Genomic DNA, 18,113 nt, shown 5'->3' on the forward strand with positions numbered 1-18,113 from the left:
TTTTTGGTTCTGTGAATTTTTTAAATATTTTGAGAGGGGAATGAAAGCTCCGCCGGGAAAGATGGGAGAAAAGCAATGGGTAGTGCCGTTCGGGATGCGAATTGAGTCTGAGAGAAAGGGGTCTTTCTCCATACTTCTTCTTCTTCTGCTATTGCTTCTCATACTCCCCGTTATTTAGTCGATTGCCCACTCCAGATGAGTTTTTTTTTTCTTCTTCTACTTAGATTTTTCTTCTGTTCTGTTTTCAGGAGTAATTATTTTGTGAAGAAATCAAATGGGTATTTTTGGTTCTTGAAATTTTGGTGTGATTTGGGCTGTCCTCTGAATCTGGATTTAGAAATTAGGCGGTTTCCCTTTTCTCCTTATTGTCTCACCTGTTTCCTGAATTGGTTTCTGTGACTTGAGACCGAATCGTTCATCGGATGTATAGTTGGTGATTCAGGGACCGCTGAGCAGGTCCTTTTAGGGAACAATTTTGCTCTCATCTGTTTCAGACATTGAAAGTGGTGTTGTTGTCAACTAATCAACTATTTGATCTGTTGTAAATTTTGTGTTTTTCGTGCTTTCTTTTGTTTCTTCTTGATCCCTGAGATTCTTATTTCTCTTGAATCTCTATAGGGGTTTATGCTTGTTTTAGTTGTTTATATTTTCAGGTACGCTGAATTGCTTATGACTTTCTTCAGTCTCCAGTAAGGGATATGGCGTTTCTTCCATATATTTTTTTTTTTTGGAAAAGCTTACAAACTAAACCTTTAAAGTTTTATTTCTACAAATTCCTTGCAAACTAACTCACTGTTTTAGTTGTGGGTTTGATAATTTTCAACGTCTTCTGGTGAGGGAAAAAAAACTATATATTTTTTGTTTAAGGAAATTCAGAGATTTGCGATCAACTCTATAATTTTCATTTTGTTAAAATTTATACCTTTTTGAGATTAAGGAATAAGAAGAGGAAGAAGAATATAGATTTGTGATGGGTTTGATAGCTGGGGATTCCAATTGTGAGACTTGATAGTTCACTTCTAGATCTGGTAGATAATTTATTGGTTCCCTTGCGGAGGAATTGCTTTATTCGGTATGTCCAGGGAAGTCTGGATGGCTGACAACAGTTGCAGGATGTGTTGCAATTGTGAAATGCACTTAACTGAGTTCAGCCTTCACTTCCATTGTCAAAGTTGTGGTCGTGTGTTGTGCCGAAAGTGTATACAGGAGGTTGGTGCTTCTGCTGTATCAGATGGTTGGGAAAGTAGCACCAAAGATGAGAGACTGATCAGACGCTGTAAGTTCTGCTTTGAGGCCAACAGTGAGCATGAAGCTGGGGAGCAGTATGGTGATAAAACTGATCACTCATCTACTCAGTGGAAACCCGAACAGGCAGTTCCTTGCTTAGGTGATGAAGTTTTAAATGTTGCTAGCAACAGCAAAATGGTTCAGCATGACCATCTCACCCACTTTCTTGAAGCAGAAAGTCATGGTTCTTCTCCCCATGTAGTTGCTTCTAGCAGTATTGAATCATCCATTTGTTACCTGTCTCCAGTTTCTATCCGTTGCTCTTCCAGCAGGTGCAATCTTATCTTCCTTTTCTATGTCCAGTACACCAAGCAAAAAAATGAAAATTGTCCTCTTAGCTTATAACTTATTTCATTGGTGGATTCTGATTTCTTTCCCTAATGCACTTTGTCCAACTAATTTAATTTTTCTTGTTGATGCATCTTGAATGTTTCATATCAACATCTGAATGTAGGAGTGAAGAGGAAGATGGGGAGGACAATTCAAAGCATTTTTTCAGTCCATCAAGTGAATACTTCCAAGACTTCTCTGATATTGATTCAAATAGTGTCAGTGCTAGATATGAGTTTTACAGTGTCACATCAGGAGCTTCTAGTCCAATAGGAAGCCCTTATAAGATGACTCACTCTCCTGGAGTTGGTTTTTCTGAGCAGCAGCCACAGATGAGCTCATGGCACCAGAATGATGTTCCCTTTGATGAAGAGACTAATGTCGGTGTAAAAGATCAAGAAACAGAATACAAGGATGGTGAAAACAAGTACTGCTCTGAAGATGAAGAGGTACCGCTGCCATTAGATTTTGAAAACAATGGTCTGATCTGGTGTCCCCCACCAGCTGATGATGAAGAGGATGAGTCGGGGAACAATTACTTTGCATATAATTTGGAGGATGATGATGATGCTGGAGAGACAAGTGTAATGTTCTCATCTAGTAGTCTTGATAGCGTTGTGTTGCCAGTTGAAGAGAAGCTGAATGATGGAAAGAAAGAACCTCTTAGAGCTGTGGTACATGGGCATTTTAGAGCTCTTGTGTCACAATTGTTACAAGGGGAAGGCATCTTTATAGGAAACAACAGTGGGGGGGAAGATTGGCTGGACATAATTACATCAATTGCATGGCAAGCTTCTAATTTTGTAAAAACAGATGCAAGCAGGGGAGGCAGTATGGATCCCGGTGATTATGTAAAGGTTAAGTGTATAGTGTCAGGAACTCCAAGTGAAAGGTATGGCCTTCAACAGGCTAAGGTTTTTTGGATACTTTACATCTTTTACTTTTTCCTGCATATGTGTTGAAACTGACACCTTTCATATATTTTTTTTCCTTCCTTCCATCATAGCATCCTTATTAAGGGAGTGGTTTGTACAAAAAATATAAAACATAAACGCATGACATCACAATACAGAAAACCTACATTGCTTCTCTTGGCTGGAGCATTAGAGTACCAAAGAGCTTCAAATCAATTGGCGTCTTTTGATACTTTACTCGACCAGGTTTCACTATTCTTTATATGCTTTTATTTCCTTACATTTTTGTTAGATTAATCCATAACATTGAGGCTTTTGGTTCTTTTTGTTTTGAGATAGGAAACTGAATATCTCAAGATGGTTGTTTCAAGGATAGAGGCTCATCACCCTAATGTTCTACTGGTAGAGAAAACTGTATCTTCATATGTTCAGGAATATCTTCTGGCAAAGGAAATTTCCTTAGTATTGAATGTAAAGAGACCATTGTTGGAGCGCATAGCCAGGTGCACTGGTGCTGGTATTGTTCCATCAATTGATAATCTTTCTAAAGCACGATTAGGGCAGTGTGAAAATTTTCGACTGGAAAGATTTTCAGAGGAATGTACTTCTTCAAGTCAGCCCAATAAGAAATCATTTAAGACATTGATGTTTTTTGAAGGTTGTCCAAGGCGCTTGGGTTGCACGGTAATGCTTACATTGCATCCTTTTATGTATTGTCATTGTTATGATCCGTGATTCAACATAAAGTTTCTCTATGATCAGGTCCAATTTATGGGTTGTACTATATTCTCCTTCCACGGAGATGGTTTCTTATGATTCTATGTCATATCTAATTTGTTTTGGGATGCCATTTGAGATTTTGGTAATGGATTATTAATAGAGACTGGTCTAACTTGATGACAAGTTTAGGAACCAATCCAATATAACAGGATATCAGCACCTAAAAGTGATTAGGTATTAGTGAAACTTCATATTTGAATAAGAGGTAATGCACAACAGTTGTAGCCTCGAGGTCAAGGCATCAAAACAGCCTCCCAGCCAAAACTTTTGGGGGTAAGACTGCAACAGTTAATATCCTCAACTATCCTTCAAAGGAGTGATTGAACAACTAAAAAACTTCAAAACTTACTTTAAATTTCCGTGCATAGAATATACTACAAAAGATAAAAGTAGAAAGACATGAATTGGAGAGTCTCACCTCAAGTCTAGGTTAGTGCCTCACCACCCACCTAGCATCTCACCAGGAAAAACTTCCATTGTAGTCCCTCTCCTACAAAACAATAGTAAACAGCAAACTTCATTCTAATCTTGACTTTTCAAAATGCTGACTTGTGCATACCTTTTATGGAGAGGTTGGGAGGGCTCTAGATCCTCACTGGAATTTTCTCCTAGACTTGATGTCCTGTAGATTTCCAAGGATTTACATCAGGACTTCTGAAGATTATCAAGATGTATCACAATTAACCGTCAAGCTTTTATTGACATTCCCAACAACATATTGTCACCCCAAAACTTCAATTCTTTCAGAGGACTAGGTATAATTAACTAGTTAAATTTGTATGGGGCCACCTATCCTTCATGTAGAGGGCTTTCAGATTTGGTCGATGTAGTAGAAAGGATAAAAATACTAAATCTGTTGCCTTTATAACTCACTAGGCTACTTATTAACCCATTAGACTAGGATTTGGGCTTTATTCCAAAATGAAACTCATGTTAGAACGTCCCCTGACCTACGTCAGTTATATTACTGGTGCTTTCATGCTAATGTGTAATGTTTCAATGCCTAGCAGAATTTTGCTCCACTTATTGTGAGAAGTTGTAAACTAGCCTGGTACTGTATGAATCTAATTTGGACACAATGATTTTTTTCCTCCTTTTCTGGTGGTAGAATATCTTTTTTTTTTTTTTTTTTTTTTTGGGATGAATAGTGGAAGAATATCTTACATTTGGTCATGCGATCCCCAACATTCTCTAGTATTGGTACATATCGAGCATGAAGATCTCTGCTTCAAATTAAAATAATATTTTGGAATATGGCTCATGAAGTTGCTTAAGAACAGAAAGAGAATGCAGAAAATAGAGAAATGATATGTTTGGGATGATTAGAATTTAGAAGAATGGTTTTAGGGATTGGATGGATTAGGAGGAAGAGGGTCTGGTTACTTCCTGTTGTATCAGAAGGAAGTGACGCGGTTTGTCTTTTAGTATCAATTAATATGCATGTGAGATCATGAATTGACACAATGTGATCGTGGAACTAAAGAATGTATAGTTGGACCCCATGGATCTTCATACTGGATGGGTGGACTGCTCGGATGGAATGCCAGGTGCAACAATTCAATATACAGACTTTTTTTTGTCAAAGATTCCATTCAGAATGAAGGAATGGGTGGTTTGATTTTTTGGTCATCTGCTCAGCAGTGCTTGGCCTGGATTATTTTTAAGTCCCAAAGACCGTTGGAACAATGGAAAATACAGTGCGAAGGAGTGGGGAGAATGGAGTTTGGCATCAAATGTGATTTTTTATGAAGGATGGATTTTAATATTTTGTGCTTCTGTGTGTCTGTATGGTTCACTCTTTTGTAGGGTGATATACCAAACTGGATATAAGCATGCAGATAAAGAATTCCATTGCACTTATAGCAGTTTCTTATTTCATTCCCATACCTGTCATATGGTTGTCTCGTATAAACTACATAATGGTAGTGAAATGCCTCAGCGTCCTGGCTTGTTTCCTATGATAAGCTATGTTGCTATTTTACATCTTCGCTTCCATCGATTCCAGTTAGTAGTGGCCTGCTTGTTTATTTCAGCCTCTAACATTTAGTTGTTGAGTTTAAGGGTTTTCATCGTAGAGATTTCAGTTCCCTATTTAATATTTGTTTGCTGATGTGGTTTTCTTTCACATCTGATTCTTTTATTCCTCTGCTAATTTATTTGCATAACTTCGATTTGTTATTTTTTGCTTGTCTTTCCACTCTAGACACTTTCCTTGCACTAGTGTGGTCCCTCATTTATTACCTGTTGAAACTTTTTTTAGGTTGCTTGAATGTCATTCAGAATTTTGGTTGTCCCTGGTATCACTCAAATTAGCATCACCAACTATCTTATTTTTGCTATTCTTAGTATACTTTTTACTATTTTCTTTATAAAGTTTCATTTGCACCAAGCTTGATAAAATTACCCTTAATATTTTTGTATTGTATGTTGCTAGGTTTCTTTCAAGTGGGTGAAGAAACTGTATAATCACCCAGTGGAATAGGGTGCACCTTTCCAACCAATTTTAAGAGATTTTTGATGTGCAAGAAATTGTGTGGCTATGTATACCGTTTTCTTTTACACTTTGTTGTATAACTCAATTCTATCTGAACTTTCTTATGGACCACTTATTGTTGTTGTGAGGTAAAAATATAAAATTTTACTACTGAATCAATCAGTTCCATTTACTCTGTGTGTGTGTGTGTGTGTGTGTGTGTGATTTTTTTCTTTTCCCCTTACATTATGTCAAGTGGGGTGATGCTCTGTTGTTTTTTCATAGGTCCTGCTGAGGGGCACATGTCGGGAAGAACTAAAGAAGGTTAAACATGTAGTTCAATTTGCAGTATTTGCAGCCTATCATTTATCTCTGGAGACCTCCTTCCTTGCTGATGAGGGTGCAAGTCTGCCTAAGGTGTTCCTGAAATCTCATATTGCAATACCAGAAAGGGTGACCAAAACTGATCATGCTATTTCTGTAATTTCTGGTTCGACTCAGTCTACTGTTTGCCAGGATCCAACTGATGAATCACACTGTGTTGTTGCATCTGATTTATTGGGGTATCCAACCCCAGATGTCTTTACTCAAAATGAGCCACTTACAGAAATTGAACCCATAGTTCAGAATATTAATGGTGGTCATATGGATGTATCCTCTCCCGGTACTAATGATCCTGGAGTTGGAGTGGCACTTCAGGATTCGCACATTGAACATTCAGCCCCGCTTGTTGCTAAGCAACCGCATGCCCAGATGCAGTATGATGCCTTAATGGGCTCATCTCTGCTTCCTTCTGATAATGGAAGCCATTCTCAACAGGATCTAGAATCCTCCATTCAGGAGGATGTGATGTTAAGAAATCATAAGCACCTGGGAGGATTTCCTGAGCTCATGAACACTGAAGGAGTTTGTTTGAATGAGGTCACAGGAGAATATTTTTCAGTTGCTGACAATCATCAGAGCATCTTGGTTTCCTTTTCCAGCCGTTGTGTGCCAAAAGGAACAGTTTGTGGACGGTCACAGCTCTTTCGTATTAAGTTCTATGGCAATTTTGATAAACCCCTTGGAAGATATCTGCATGATGATTTGTTTAATCAGGTCTGATTCTGCACCTGGGATCCTGGTGAACTTCATTGTGGTTATTTTCTGTATGGACTCTTAGATTCATTGCTTTCAAAATTTACAGGCAACCCTCTGCCAGGATTGTAATTTGCCTCCAGATGCTCATGTTCTATGCTATACCCACCAGCTAGGCAGTCTAACAATAAATGTTAAGGATGTTTCCCCTGTAAAGTTGCCTGGAGAACTGGATGGGAAGATTTGGATGTGGCACCGATGCCTCAAGTGTGCACATATTGATGGCATTCCACCTGCAACTCGTAGAGTGGTTATGTCAGATGCTGCATGGGGGCTTTCTTTTGGAAAATTTTTGGAGCTTAGCTTTTCAAATCATGCGACTGCTAATCGTGTTGCAAGCTGCGGTCATTCTCTTCAGAGGGACTGCCTTCGTTACTATGGGTATGTACCATGAAGTTAGTCACCTAACTCACACACAGATATATATGTTAATCGTTATTGTTTATCATATTATCTCTTCACAGATCTGGGAGCATGGTTGCATTCTTCCGGTATGCGCCTAGTGACATCCTTTCCGTTCATTTGCCTCCCTTAGTCTTGGAATTTGATGTCCACGTTCAACAAATATGGGTCCAAAAAGAAGCAGAGGAGGTCTGCAATCTAAACTGCTAGTCCAGTGCTACTTACAAATTATTTTCAATAAATAATGGCTTTTCTTTCTTGGCTTTGACCATTCTGTTCTTGCTGTGTTTAAATTTATCATCACTTGCAGCTTCAATAAGATTTGATCTGAATGCATGAACTTTTTTTGGGATCATTTATGTTAATTTTGCCCCATCCTATTGGTCTTCTTGGTGACTGTTCTGTATTTTGGTAAATTTTCTTATTCCAAGTTATTCTCATGCTGATGAGTGATTCTTTTTCTAGCTGTCCAAGAAAAAGGACTCCTTGTATGTAGAGATACTTGATGTTCTTGAAAGCATTGAAAAGAAAGGCACATCTGTGGATATTACTGAATTTCATAATCGTGTTATTGAGCTGAAAGATCTTCTAAGAAAGGAGAAAAATGAATACGATGTAAGTATCTGTTGAAAATTGGACCTGACACATTTTTTTCTAACAAAATTTCAAATTAACTGATGTCTATATATTTGAGGCCCGTGTTTTTTTCAACGACTCCATGCACATTGAATCAGTCTTGCTTTGCATATTGACAGAATTTGTTACCATCATTTACCATAGAGGATCAGCACCCAGGTCAGACATCAGTTGACATTTTGGAGCTCAACCATTTGAGACGCTGCCTCTTACTTAGTTCTTTTGTTTGGGATAGCAAATTATGTTCATTGGACTCACTTCTTAGAACGAAGAACTCAATTTCCAAGTCTCCTTCTACCCATGAGTTTCGACAATGGAGAAATGAACTCAGCTCCGATCATGAAGAAAATAAGTCAGGGCTGATGGAAGAGCCTAATTCGCAAGCCCTGGAGACTGTCTCAAATCAAGTGACCAAAATGGACCCATCAACAAACATGTTTATCGAGGGTGATAATCATGAAGATCTTGAGATGGCCTCTGGCCATCATTACCAGCTGCAAGACATACAAGTGGACGGAGAGGTTCCAGTCAAGAATGCATCCTTGGAGAGTCTTCCTTCTTCTCCTTCAAATTTTTCTAGCAAGAAAGATCTGGCGTGGATGGGCAAGGGGCAACAACCTGAGGGTGCTACCTCTCTTCAAGCATCACAACCAGATGGGAGTGATGGTGGCTCAGTTGGACTTGTAAGTCTCAGGAATCAACCATCTGGCAGAAGGGTCATGTCTCCTGTGAGACTATATTCATTTGATTCTGCATTAAGGATCCAAGATAGTATACGGAAAGGACAGTCTACATCGTATTTGTCCTCAGTTAGGTGTTTCCCAGCTTCTAGAGATTACAAGGGTGTGGCTAGAAATCCTGCTTCTAAGATGCGAAGGACCTACTCTCATGTCTCGACAAGAGAGATGAAGAAAATAGATGTCGTCAATCCATCCCCTTCTTTCATCTCAACTGCTTCAAGAGTTGCTAGCAAAGGGATTCGATTGCTACTTCCACAAACAGGCCGGAATAACATTGTTATTGCTGTTTACGATGATGAACCCACCAGTGTCATTTCCTATGCTCTTATTTCAAAGGACTATGAGGAATCTATGGCTAAATTGGATGAGCATGAGGGACGGTGGAGTGCAAATGAGAGCAACAAAGAGGATTCCTATCTCAATTCATCTAGTTATAAACTTGCGTCTGCATCTACATTTTCAAGTTGGCAGTCGTTTGGCTCTTTGGACTCAGATGACATCCTCCAACGAAGTTATGGATCTGAAGATGTGACGTCAAGAATAGGGAACTTTTTCTCAGATCACAAGAGATCTCCTCATGTCAAGATCTCTTTTGACGATAAGTCATCCTCCACAGGCAAAGCAAAATTCTCAGTGACCTGTTACTTTGCCAAGCAATTTGATGCTCTTAGGAAGAAATGCTGTACTAATGAAGTCGACTTCATACGTTCATTAAGCCGGTGCAGAAGTTGGAGTGCACAGGGTGGCAAGAGCAATGTGTATTTTGCAAAGACATTGGACGAGAGGTTTATTGTCAAGCAAGTCACTAAGACAGAGTTGGATTCTTTTGGGGAGTTTGCACCCCAATATTTCAAATATTTGGCAGACTGTCTTACTTCAGGAAGCCCGACTTGCCTTGCTAAAATCCTTGGTATTTATAAGGTTGAGCCTCGATCCATCATCTATGTCGATTATTGATTGCAGATATTATCATTTTCCCCATCTGCTAATATATATGTATATTCTCTTTGATAGGTCACTGTGAGGAATTCGAAAGGCGGAAGGGAGATTAAAATGGATTTATTGGTGATGGAGAATCTCTTCTTTGAAAGGAGTATCTCAAAAGTCTATGATCTAAAGGGCTCTTCTAGATCTCGCTACAATCCAGATACATCAGGGAAGGACAGTGTCCTATGGGATACGAATCTATTGGAAGAACTGCGCACAAAACCCATGTTTCTTCGAAGCAAGGCCAAGAGAAGCCTAGAGAGAGCAATATGGAACGATACAGCCTTTCTAGCGGTAATTTCCCATAAACTCATGATATAGATTAGGAGAATTTCTCTGAGTGATTCAATATCCTTATTATATACTGATCTTTATTCTGGTTCTGCTGTCTCACAGTCAGTTGATGTTATGGATTATTCTCTGCTAGTTGGGGTGGATGAGGAGAGGAAGGAATTGGTTCTGGGGATCATTGATTACATAAGGCAATATACATGGGACAAGCATTTGGAGACATGGGTGAAGACATCAGGTATCCTTGGTGGACCCAAAAATGAACCTCCAACAGTTATCTCTCCTGATCTGTACAAGAAAAGATTCAGAAAAGCAATGTCCAACTATTTTCTTTCAGTGCCTGACCAATGATCCCGGTCTTTAGGGTGCTTTCTTTTAACTTCCTCAATTATTTTTTTCATTTTTTTCCCCCACAACGAGCTGTTCCTGAATAATACAAGGGATCAGTGTCATTGTATTTATTGTAATCTACCATTCTGAATAAATAATAATAAAAAAAAAAGGCTGAGTTCTGCCATTTTGTTCTAAAAGTTATAAGCAGTTGTATCTTTCATGACCTATTAACGAAATTCCCCTAAATATCGATTTCAGTGATTTGAATTTCTGTTTCTGAGTTATGAACCAGTCATTTCTGTCTGGTCTTCTGGTTGGTTTTAGAATCAAAACATGAAAACCAAGTTCTTCTTCCACAAGCAATTTCTAGTAAAAAGAGAGATGGGTTCATAGGTTTTGTACACTAAATCTTTCAAAAAATGATTCTCCATGAGTTAAAAGGTGATTTTTTTCCTTTCAGATTACCATCTTTTGAAATCCAGATTACTGCTTCATACACAAACACTATGAAGTGTGAACAATGTAGAAGCATCTTCACCTCTTTGGCCTCTCTAGCAGGTTTAGAAGCAATTAGAGACAGCTTGCTTTTAGCTAGTTCGATTGGCATTTCCAAATTGCTCTTGGAAACGGATTGCCAATCCATGGCTCTGGCTCTTCAAAAGCTATGATATTTCTTTAAACTAGTTAATGTAAGACGACTAGTTTTAGAGATTCAAAACTTGGCTTCTAATTTTCAAACAAGTTGCTTTTCTTTTCTTTTTTTATAAGAAATATCTTTATTAGAAAGAAAAACCACGATTACAACATAAAGATAAAACATCAAATAGCTTCAAAAACCTAATATGAGTAGGGGGTGTGTACATATAAAAAAATTTCCTGAGTTAACGCCCCTTCTTTAGCCAAAGCATCTGCAACTATATTTGTCTCACTCGGCACATGAGTGAAAGATATGTAGTCAAAGCCACCAACCAAACTTTTAATATCTAAAATTATGGGAAAAATCTTGAACAAGTTGCTTTTCAGTTTATTTCTAGGTTCGATAATTTTCTAGCAGACTATCGTTTCTTTAGTTTGTTTCGTGCTTGGTGGGATATTTCAAGTTTGGATCAGCTACTCGTCGGAGTAGCACTTTGTGCTCCCCGACAGCTTTACCACCATGAATACAGGGGACCCAGGGGTTGGGTGATGGAGAGATTTTTTATTTTTTTATTTTATTATTTTTTACCGATAAGTCCCATTGAATTTGTGGTGGTAAACCTGTCGAGGAGCACAAACGTCAAGGGTGATGATCCGAATTCGGATATTCAACCCATTTCGTTGTAAATCCTCCTTGTACCTCCTCTTCCAGATCTTTTAATTGGGCCTCTTTCAATTAAAGTTTCAAGATTCTGACCAGAAAAAGGAAAAAGTGATTTTTTTCGTTTCCCATGCATTCCATGCATCCCATGTGATAATTGACGACGACTGATAAGATCTTCATGGTCGCAGATTTCTTTGGTAGTTCCGCCTCTTCAGGATTTTGAATTCAAGACAGAACTTTGAAGTTTGAACCTTGTCGAAAATATTTTGCACAATTTTCTTAATAATTTGCTTTAAATAAAAATTATTAGTCAAGAAAAAAAAATTGGGAAAAAAAATTACAATTTCTTGATGAGAAGAATGTAAGAGAAAGACAAACTTTAATATTATACATGAATTTACATATACTCATCGTTCGTATAGTAAGCAAGCTGACGGGTTCGCTACCATCGAAATAAAACAAAAATGTTTTACGAAAAAAATGAAGTGAACCCCAAAAAAGAAAAAGGTGGGGAGGGGGGACCAGAAACTTTCGAACGCCAAGATTGAAATTTGTAGTACGACGGTTGATCTGGTTGTAAAGACCCCGCCGACTGAAATCCTACCAATCACATCAACGATTCTCCGAGTGTTACTTTTGTCGCTTGTAGAAAATATGGAGATAGAAATTAGCATATGCTTAATTACTCCAATTCTTCTTCGTCTTTCATGGACTTAAAACTCACCTTTTTCTGCAAATCCAAACAATGCAAGCAAAAGAAGTGAGTGAAATTCCTAGAAGAAAACTATTAAGCATTGATATCAATGAACCCCAGCCTCTACTGAACATCACACAATATCAACATGAAAAGTCAGACCGGGTTGAAATCTAGACCGGCCAAACAGATCCGGGTCAATGATGGCAACCCCTACTAGAATTCATGTTAACCAAACGAAAACGAAATTGAAATTGTGAAAGCCCAGAACATCATCACATGAATGTGGCTCAAAAATCCACGTTCAAGTTCAACAGCTTCAAGATCATTCAAGCGTCACTTGAAAGTCATAAGAAAATGGTCAAGTTTGCTTGCTTGTTCACGTAAGTGCATGTTGGGGTGTGTTTGGATACAGGCAAAATCTAAGAATTTACATGGAAGAAGCTGGTTGTTTGTTTACCCTCCCTAGGTTATGAGCTGCTCTGGGGTCTGCATAAAGGTCATGCATGAGCAGCTCTTACAGGCGTGAGACGTGCCAGCATTTTCATGTCCAATGTACGATTCCTTTTACACTACTATTTCAAAACTCTCACAAAAAAAAAAAAAAATAAAATATTTTTTCTCAAAATATATTTAACTAATCTCACAAAAAAAATATAAATTTACCACGTTTAACAAATTTATTAGTAATATTTAAATATTTAAATATTTATTAGAAAAATGGGGTTTTAGGATTTACATAAGTTGGGGGATTTTTTTCAATATGCTATGTCTCAGGTGGGGGAAAAATCTAGCCTTTTAAGCTGTTGAAACTGTTGACCAAAATAAAAAATCAGAACCTAAAGTTCGAAGTTAAAAAAGAAAAGAAAAACCAACATCAATGCCTTTAAGTTGTGGTGATTGGTGAGATTTTAAAAATCAAAAGAAGCAAAAGAAAAAGAGAGTTGCCAAAAGAAAAACTTTAAAGTCAACACCGAGAGTAAAATTAGTTTTTAATGAAAAAGACATAAATATTAGAAGGGTGTGTCCCTCCACATCTAAGTGTCGAAGGCATTTCTACACCAACATTGCAAGTAGGACTCCCATCAAAGTAGATAAGATTGTCAAGTAATCTTTAGTGTTTATTGTTCGCCAATCACATTTCAGGAAATACATACATAGAAAATCTGAAAGCTATTAATGGTAAACTATTACAAAAATTTAAGTCAAATATCTACAAATATCTTTTGAGCGAAGGAAAAGAACAAAACAACAACCATTAGTCATAATAGCAAGCATGATTCATCCTATAACGAACCAAGGTTAATATTCTCAAGTTGTCATCCAAAGAAAAAAAAACAAAATCTGTAAGGCCGACACTCTATCATACAATAAGAATTATTGCTTATATAGCATTTAATCATAAGATAGATGCCATGAGTTTGTATTTCTCCACTCTCCAAAGTAGAAGACAAAACCCTACCCTACCATTTATTAAGAGAAGGTTATTTTATCACCGTTCATAGCTAAGCCCTTGTTTTCCAACCAAAAACAGAGAGTCCTAGGCCCCCCTTTCATATATGATAAAAAAGAATTTGGTAGAGTGTGATAAAAGACGATAAAGCAATATGAATATGAATATATTAAATATAAAAAAAAAATTGGTGTAAAGCGATATGAATATTTGACAAATCAGACATAACGGTAAAAAGGACAAGACATGAAAATACACGTGTCACGTCAGCCAACTGTCACAGATACGGACTGAGCATAGGTTGGTATGTGGATTGGTTTCTTGTTGGCTCTTAACGCCCTGTCGGCCGGCCGCCCGTGAGTCCGTGACTCACGCCTCATCCTCGTCTCTGATTTTCAATTTTTTTTTTTTCTCAGTAAGAAACATAAACGGGCCCTTGATCGAAACCATTAGTTCCAAATTTCCAATCATAAGGTCTAGCATGAAATAGATCAAAATAAGAGATACTAAGAAAAACCTTAGAATGGTGGCTCAGTTAGCAAAGCCTAATGCTTACACGTAGGACGTCAGAGTTCGAACCCCCTCGGGACCAAGAGAGAAGTCCTGCCTATATTAATTATATAAAAAGCGCCTTGAGGAGGATGTAGTGGTGGTGATATTCTGGTATGTGTATAAGGCTTTAGTGGGTTGAGATTTCGCCTTGACTGTCCATAAGTTTGCACTGAATTACATGTTTATGCACAACACCAAAATAAAGCTATACGTAGAGGGACCAAATAAAGCTCTTTCTACATAGAGGGAGTAAGTCCAAGAAAGTCACAAGGTTCTAAAGTTTGTCTCTCTATACCTTTCCCCTCCCCTAGCCTTGTGAGCCCGAGGTCACTATGACTGGCTTGGTCCTTCCCTCTTCACAATTGGGCTTGCTAGTGGGGTGGGGAGGGGAGATAACCCGCTTAGATGGAGAGGATCTGATTTCAAAAGTTGAGTTAACCATGAGAGTTGCTTAATTGACAAAAATATTTTTTTTCCATAGTATAAGAACAAGAGTTCGAATCGTCTCATACAACCCCAACCAATTAAGGATGCAGTCCAGGTGGGCTTAAGGTAGCCTAGCCTGAACTCATCTCAAAAAGATAAAAAAAACCACAAAAAAAGATGGGGAAGGAAGTTCATGACTCAGTGAGTTGGGTGGGTGAGACAGAAAAGAAGGAAGATTTAATTACCTCACGGCGAGGCCGGTTGCTACTCTCTTTGATGCTGCCGAGAGCTGGCTTCCAATGCGGTCGTATAGGCCCGCTCTTGGTTTCGTCGTTGGAGTCGTAGCTGACGAGAGGCCCACTCTTGTACTCATAACCGAGGAGAGGTCCACTCTTGGTGTACATGTCGTCTTGCTCCTCCTCCTCCTCGTCGCCGGAAATGTTCAGCGCTGTCGTCTTAGTGATGCACAGATCCATGATCTTCTCCGCCGCCTGCGACGGATCTTGGTTTTCATTCATCAGCTTCGATAACTCCGATTTGGGTACCCTTAATTTCACCCTCACCATGCCAGCATCGTTCACTAGGCTTCTTTCCTTCACCGACGTCAGGTCTGAAGCAGACCTTCGAGTTAACATCAAGCTTTCCATCCTTTCCGTTGCACTCATTCTAACCCCTGGCCTCACCTTTCTCTGCAGAATATTCTTCTTCTCTGGTTCAGGGAAGTTTTTTCTATCCAAGAGGAAATAAAGTTTCCTTGGTTTCAAATCTTGATGTGGTTCCAAAGGCTTTGCCCTTATGCCGAAGTGCTTCACTGCTTCTGATTCTATAAGAACATGACCTGGGTAGTCTTTAGTTACTTCCCCTACTTTCATTGGTGTCTTGAACTTAACCGTCTCTCCATCTATTGTCATCACCTTCGCTGTTCTCCTCCTTGCTCCTAGTGTATTCCCCATTTCTGCTCTGTTTTCTGAAACAACTCTCTCTCGCTGTTGTTTCAAGCCAAGAACACGATCTAGCTAGCGGAACTAAACTCTGTTTTTCTGTTTTTTGGGTTTCAGAGTCTCTGAAACCTATATGAAATTTAGCTTTAGCAGAGGAAGTGAGGACAAAAGGAATGCAAACACACTACTTATAAGACGAAATGGAGAGTGAGATTAAAATCCCGTGATATGTGGGCCGTATTTTGAGGTGATTAAAATATTGATTAACGTATTAATCTATAAAGATAAGAGAATAACGTTTGTCCAGTATTTCCTCGTTCTTGTGTGAATCCGTGAAATTTTGGGGAGATTCTTTTCATCTTTTTATTGGTGATGCATGTGATGATGTAGGTTAGGCCGTTATAACGGTGAACCGTGGTGGCCCACAACGAAGAGACAGGCCCAGCCACTCAGCCAGGCCCATGGGATGGGACTCTCCCTCTCCTCTCCTTGATGCCAGAATGGTCGAGTGAGTAAGAAACACACGTATGTCCCTATACAGTAGCACGCATCGTACCTGTATGCATGTTATTTCTTTCTCTGGTAACGCGCATCGTGGCCATACACGTGGATATCTTAATTGGTCCTCTGACCAAATCCCAAAGATTATGGAAATCCCGTTTCATATTAATTAAACAATATAATTAATTAATCATCTCACATGGAAACCGTCTCCAATATATAATAGGGTTTTGCCTACGAATCCAGATCAGCTACCCTCGTTGGTATAGGTGAGCATTGTGCAAATGGGAGATTCATGTCTTGTGGGAACTCCGGTGACGAATTGTGCTCTTCTCACAGCTTTACACTGTACATTTAAGAAGGACCCATTGAAGACTCACCTCTAAACACTGATAGAAATTTGTAAAGGAAGCATTATCTTCTACACATCGAAAGAAAAGACTCAAACTTGTCTTATAGAGGGTTTTATCACGTGAAGAGTGATAGACATTAACTCTAGATGTATGTGGACCTTGCTCGTTACATGTTCTAGATGGGGTGGAAATCATTGATGGGTAGTTTAAGTCCTTCAAATAAAATTCTCGTATTCATAAAAAAAAATTGAGTCTTTTCTTTCGATTAGATGGAGATCTATAAATAATAGATATGCAAACGAGTAAAAAACAACTAGAATCGTGCAATCATAATGCCACATCATTATTGATGAACGAACAATCTATAGAGAAAACATTATTCCAATGCATAAATAAATAAATAATTAACTAGTTGATATAAAACTTTACAATAAAATAATTCAAAATTCTTTAAAAAAATTTGATTGTAACCATGTTCTTGCTATTAATATCTGGATGATGATATTTTAACAACCGCTGGGGCGTTTCGTACAGATTCCTCATAATCCACATATAGCTAATCATGTTTGGCTTGCAAATTACAATTTATGTTTACAGGATTACGTGAAGTGTTTTAAGAAGTAATTTTAAAAGTTTTAAGTAATTCCAACTGATTCGTGGCACTAGTTGTATACACAAAAAACTTTTAAGTCAAGGGTCTAACTTTAAACATTTCAAACAAACCATGCTCACAAAATTGAATGACTCGAATATCTTAGATTGGAAGAATAATTTATCATAAATGTTTCTTAACCATAATACTTTCTTTCTTTCTATTTGTAGCATGCTGCATGCAAAGATGGTGTACGAGTATTGCAATATAAGCGTAAATACTTTGGTGTGCAAGTTTTGTTCCCCAAAAAAGTGTGACACATGGTGAAGATATTACATATTGCTAGGAAATCAATAGCTTATTGGATTTTGGACTCTGGCGTTTCTATTATAACGCATTTAGAATAATAAATTTTGTGACTTCAAATTTTCATTTTCAACGTTTATTTCTAGAAGAAAACAAAAAACACCCATGAATTAATTTTCAGAATAATATATTAAAATCAAAGTAATTAATACTTCCTTAAAATTTCATCCTTTATTTCTAGAAGAAAACAAAAAACCCATGAATTAATTCTTACAGAATAATATATTAAAATCAAAGTAATACTCCCTAAAATGGTCCAAAATATCACAAGAATATAATAAGGGACCAATACATCGGCCAACTTATCAGGAACTCAATCCTTGTATAGAAAACTTGAATTTTGATCATATATGACTTGAAAAGATCATTCCATAGTTTTTAAAATAGTCAAAGAATCACAATCCAAAACAAGAGTTCCTTTAAATAATTGATAATCCAAGTTGATGAAATCAAAATGTTCATCCTTTATTCTATAAATACACAGAAGATCGAAATAGTAAAATGATTGAATATGACCTATTACATATCGTGACTGTGATGGGTTATCTAGATTGACACAAAAATGAAAGTAACAAAGAAGATAAACATCTCACATAAAATATCAAAACTACTAGATAAAATATTT

At 37.8% G+C, this 18,113-nt stretch overlaps 2 protein-coding genes across 2 annotated transcripts; one reads left to right on the forward strand and one right to left on the reverse strand.

Moving 5' to 3' along the window:
* Nucleotides 1-10,665, forward strand: LOC149024889 (putative 1-phosphatidylinositol-3-phosphate 5-kinase FAB1C). Its single transcript, XM_089145087.1, has 11 exons — nt 1-1,559; nt 1,742-2,509; nt 2,624-2,777; nt 2,871-3,215; nt 6,070-6,882; nt 6,971-7,302; nt 7,386-7,512; nt 7,789-7,938; nt 8,079-9,620; nt 9,714-9,980; nt 10,083-10,665. Exons 1-11 carry the CDS (start codon nt 1,075-1,077, stop codon nt 10,326-10,328), a joined length of 5,229 nt encoding a protein of 1,742 aa, XP_089001213.1. The 5' UTR covers nt 1-1,074; the 3' UTR covers nt 10,329-10,665.
* A 1,312-nt stretch (nt 10,666-11,977) lies between these two features.
* LOC149024890 (uncharacterized protein At1g66480-like) lies at nt 11,978-15,832 on the reverse strand. Its single transcript, XM_089145088.1, has 2 exons — nt 14,981-15,832; nt 11,978-12,340 (listed from the first exon to the last, which is right to left on the reverse strand). Exons 1-2 carry the CDS (start codon nt 15,686-15,688, stop codon nt 12,293-12,295), a joined length of 756 nt encoding a protein of 251 aa, XP_089001214.1. The 5' UTR covers nt 15,689-15,832; the 3' UTR covers nt 11,978-12,292.
* Nucleotides 15,833-18,113: the final 2,281 nt, after the last annotated feature.

The sequence above is a fragment of the Hakea prostrata genome, chromosome 2 (assembly GCF_041222555.1).
Source record: "Hakea prostrata isolate BN-2017 chromosome 2, UWA_Hpros_2, whole genome shotgun sequence".
Lineage (NCBI taxonomy): Eukaryota > Viridiplantae > Streptophyta > Magnoliopsida > Proteales > Proteaceae > Hakea > Hakea prostrata.

What these genes read in the sequence shown, in the direction of transcription:
- LOC149024889 (XM_089145087.1), top strand. Translation starts at nt 1,075, where the DNA reads ATGTCCAGGGAAGTCTGGATGGCTGACAACAGTTGCAGGATGTGTTGC. An exon ending in TCAGGAACTCCAAGTGAAAG is followed by an intron (nt 2,510 to 2,623) that starts GTATGGCCTTCA and finishes CTTCCATCATAG; the next exon opens with CATCCTTATTAAGGGAGTGG. An exon ending in GACTGCCTTCGTTACTATGG is followed by an intron (nt 7,303 to 7,385) that starts GTATGTACCATG and finishes ATCTCTTCACAG; the next exon opens with ATCTGGGAGCATGGTTGCAT.
- LOC149024890 (XM_089145088.1), bottom strand. Translation starts at nt 15,688, where the DNA reads ATGGGGAATACACTAGGAGCAAGGAGGAGAACAGCGAAGGTGATGACA. An exon ending in GCAACCGGCCTCGCCGTGAG is followed by an intron (nt 12,341 to 14,980) that starts GTAATTAAATCT and finishes TTGGATTTGCAG; the next exon opens with AAAAAGGTGAGTTTTAAGTC.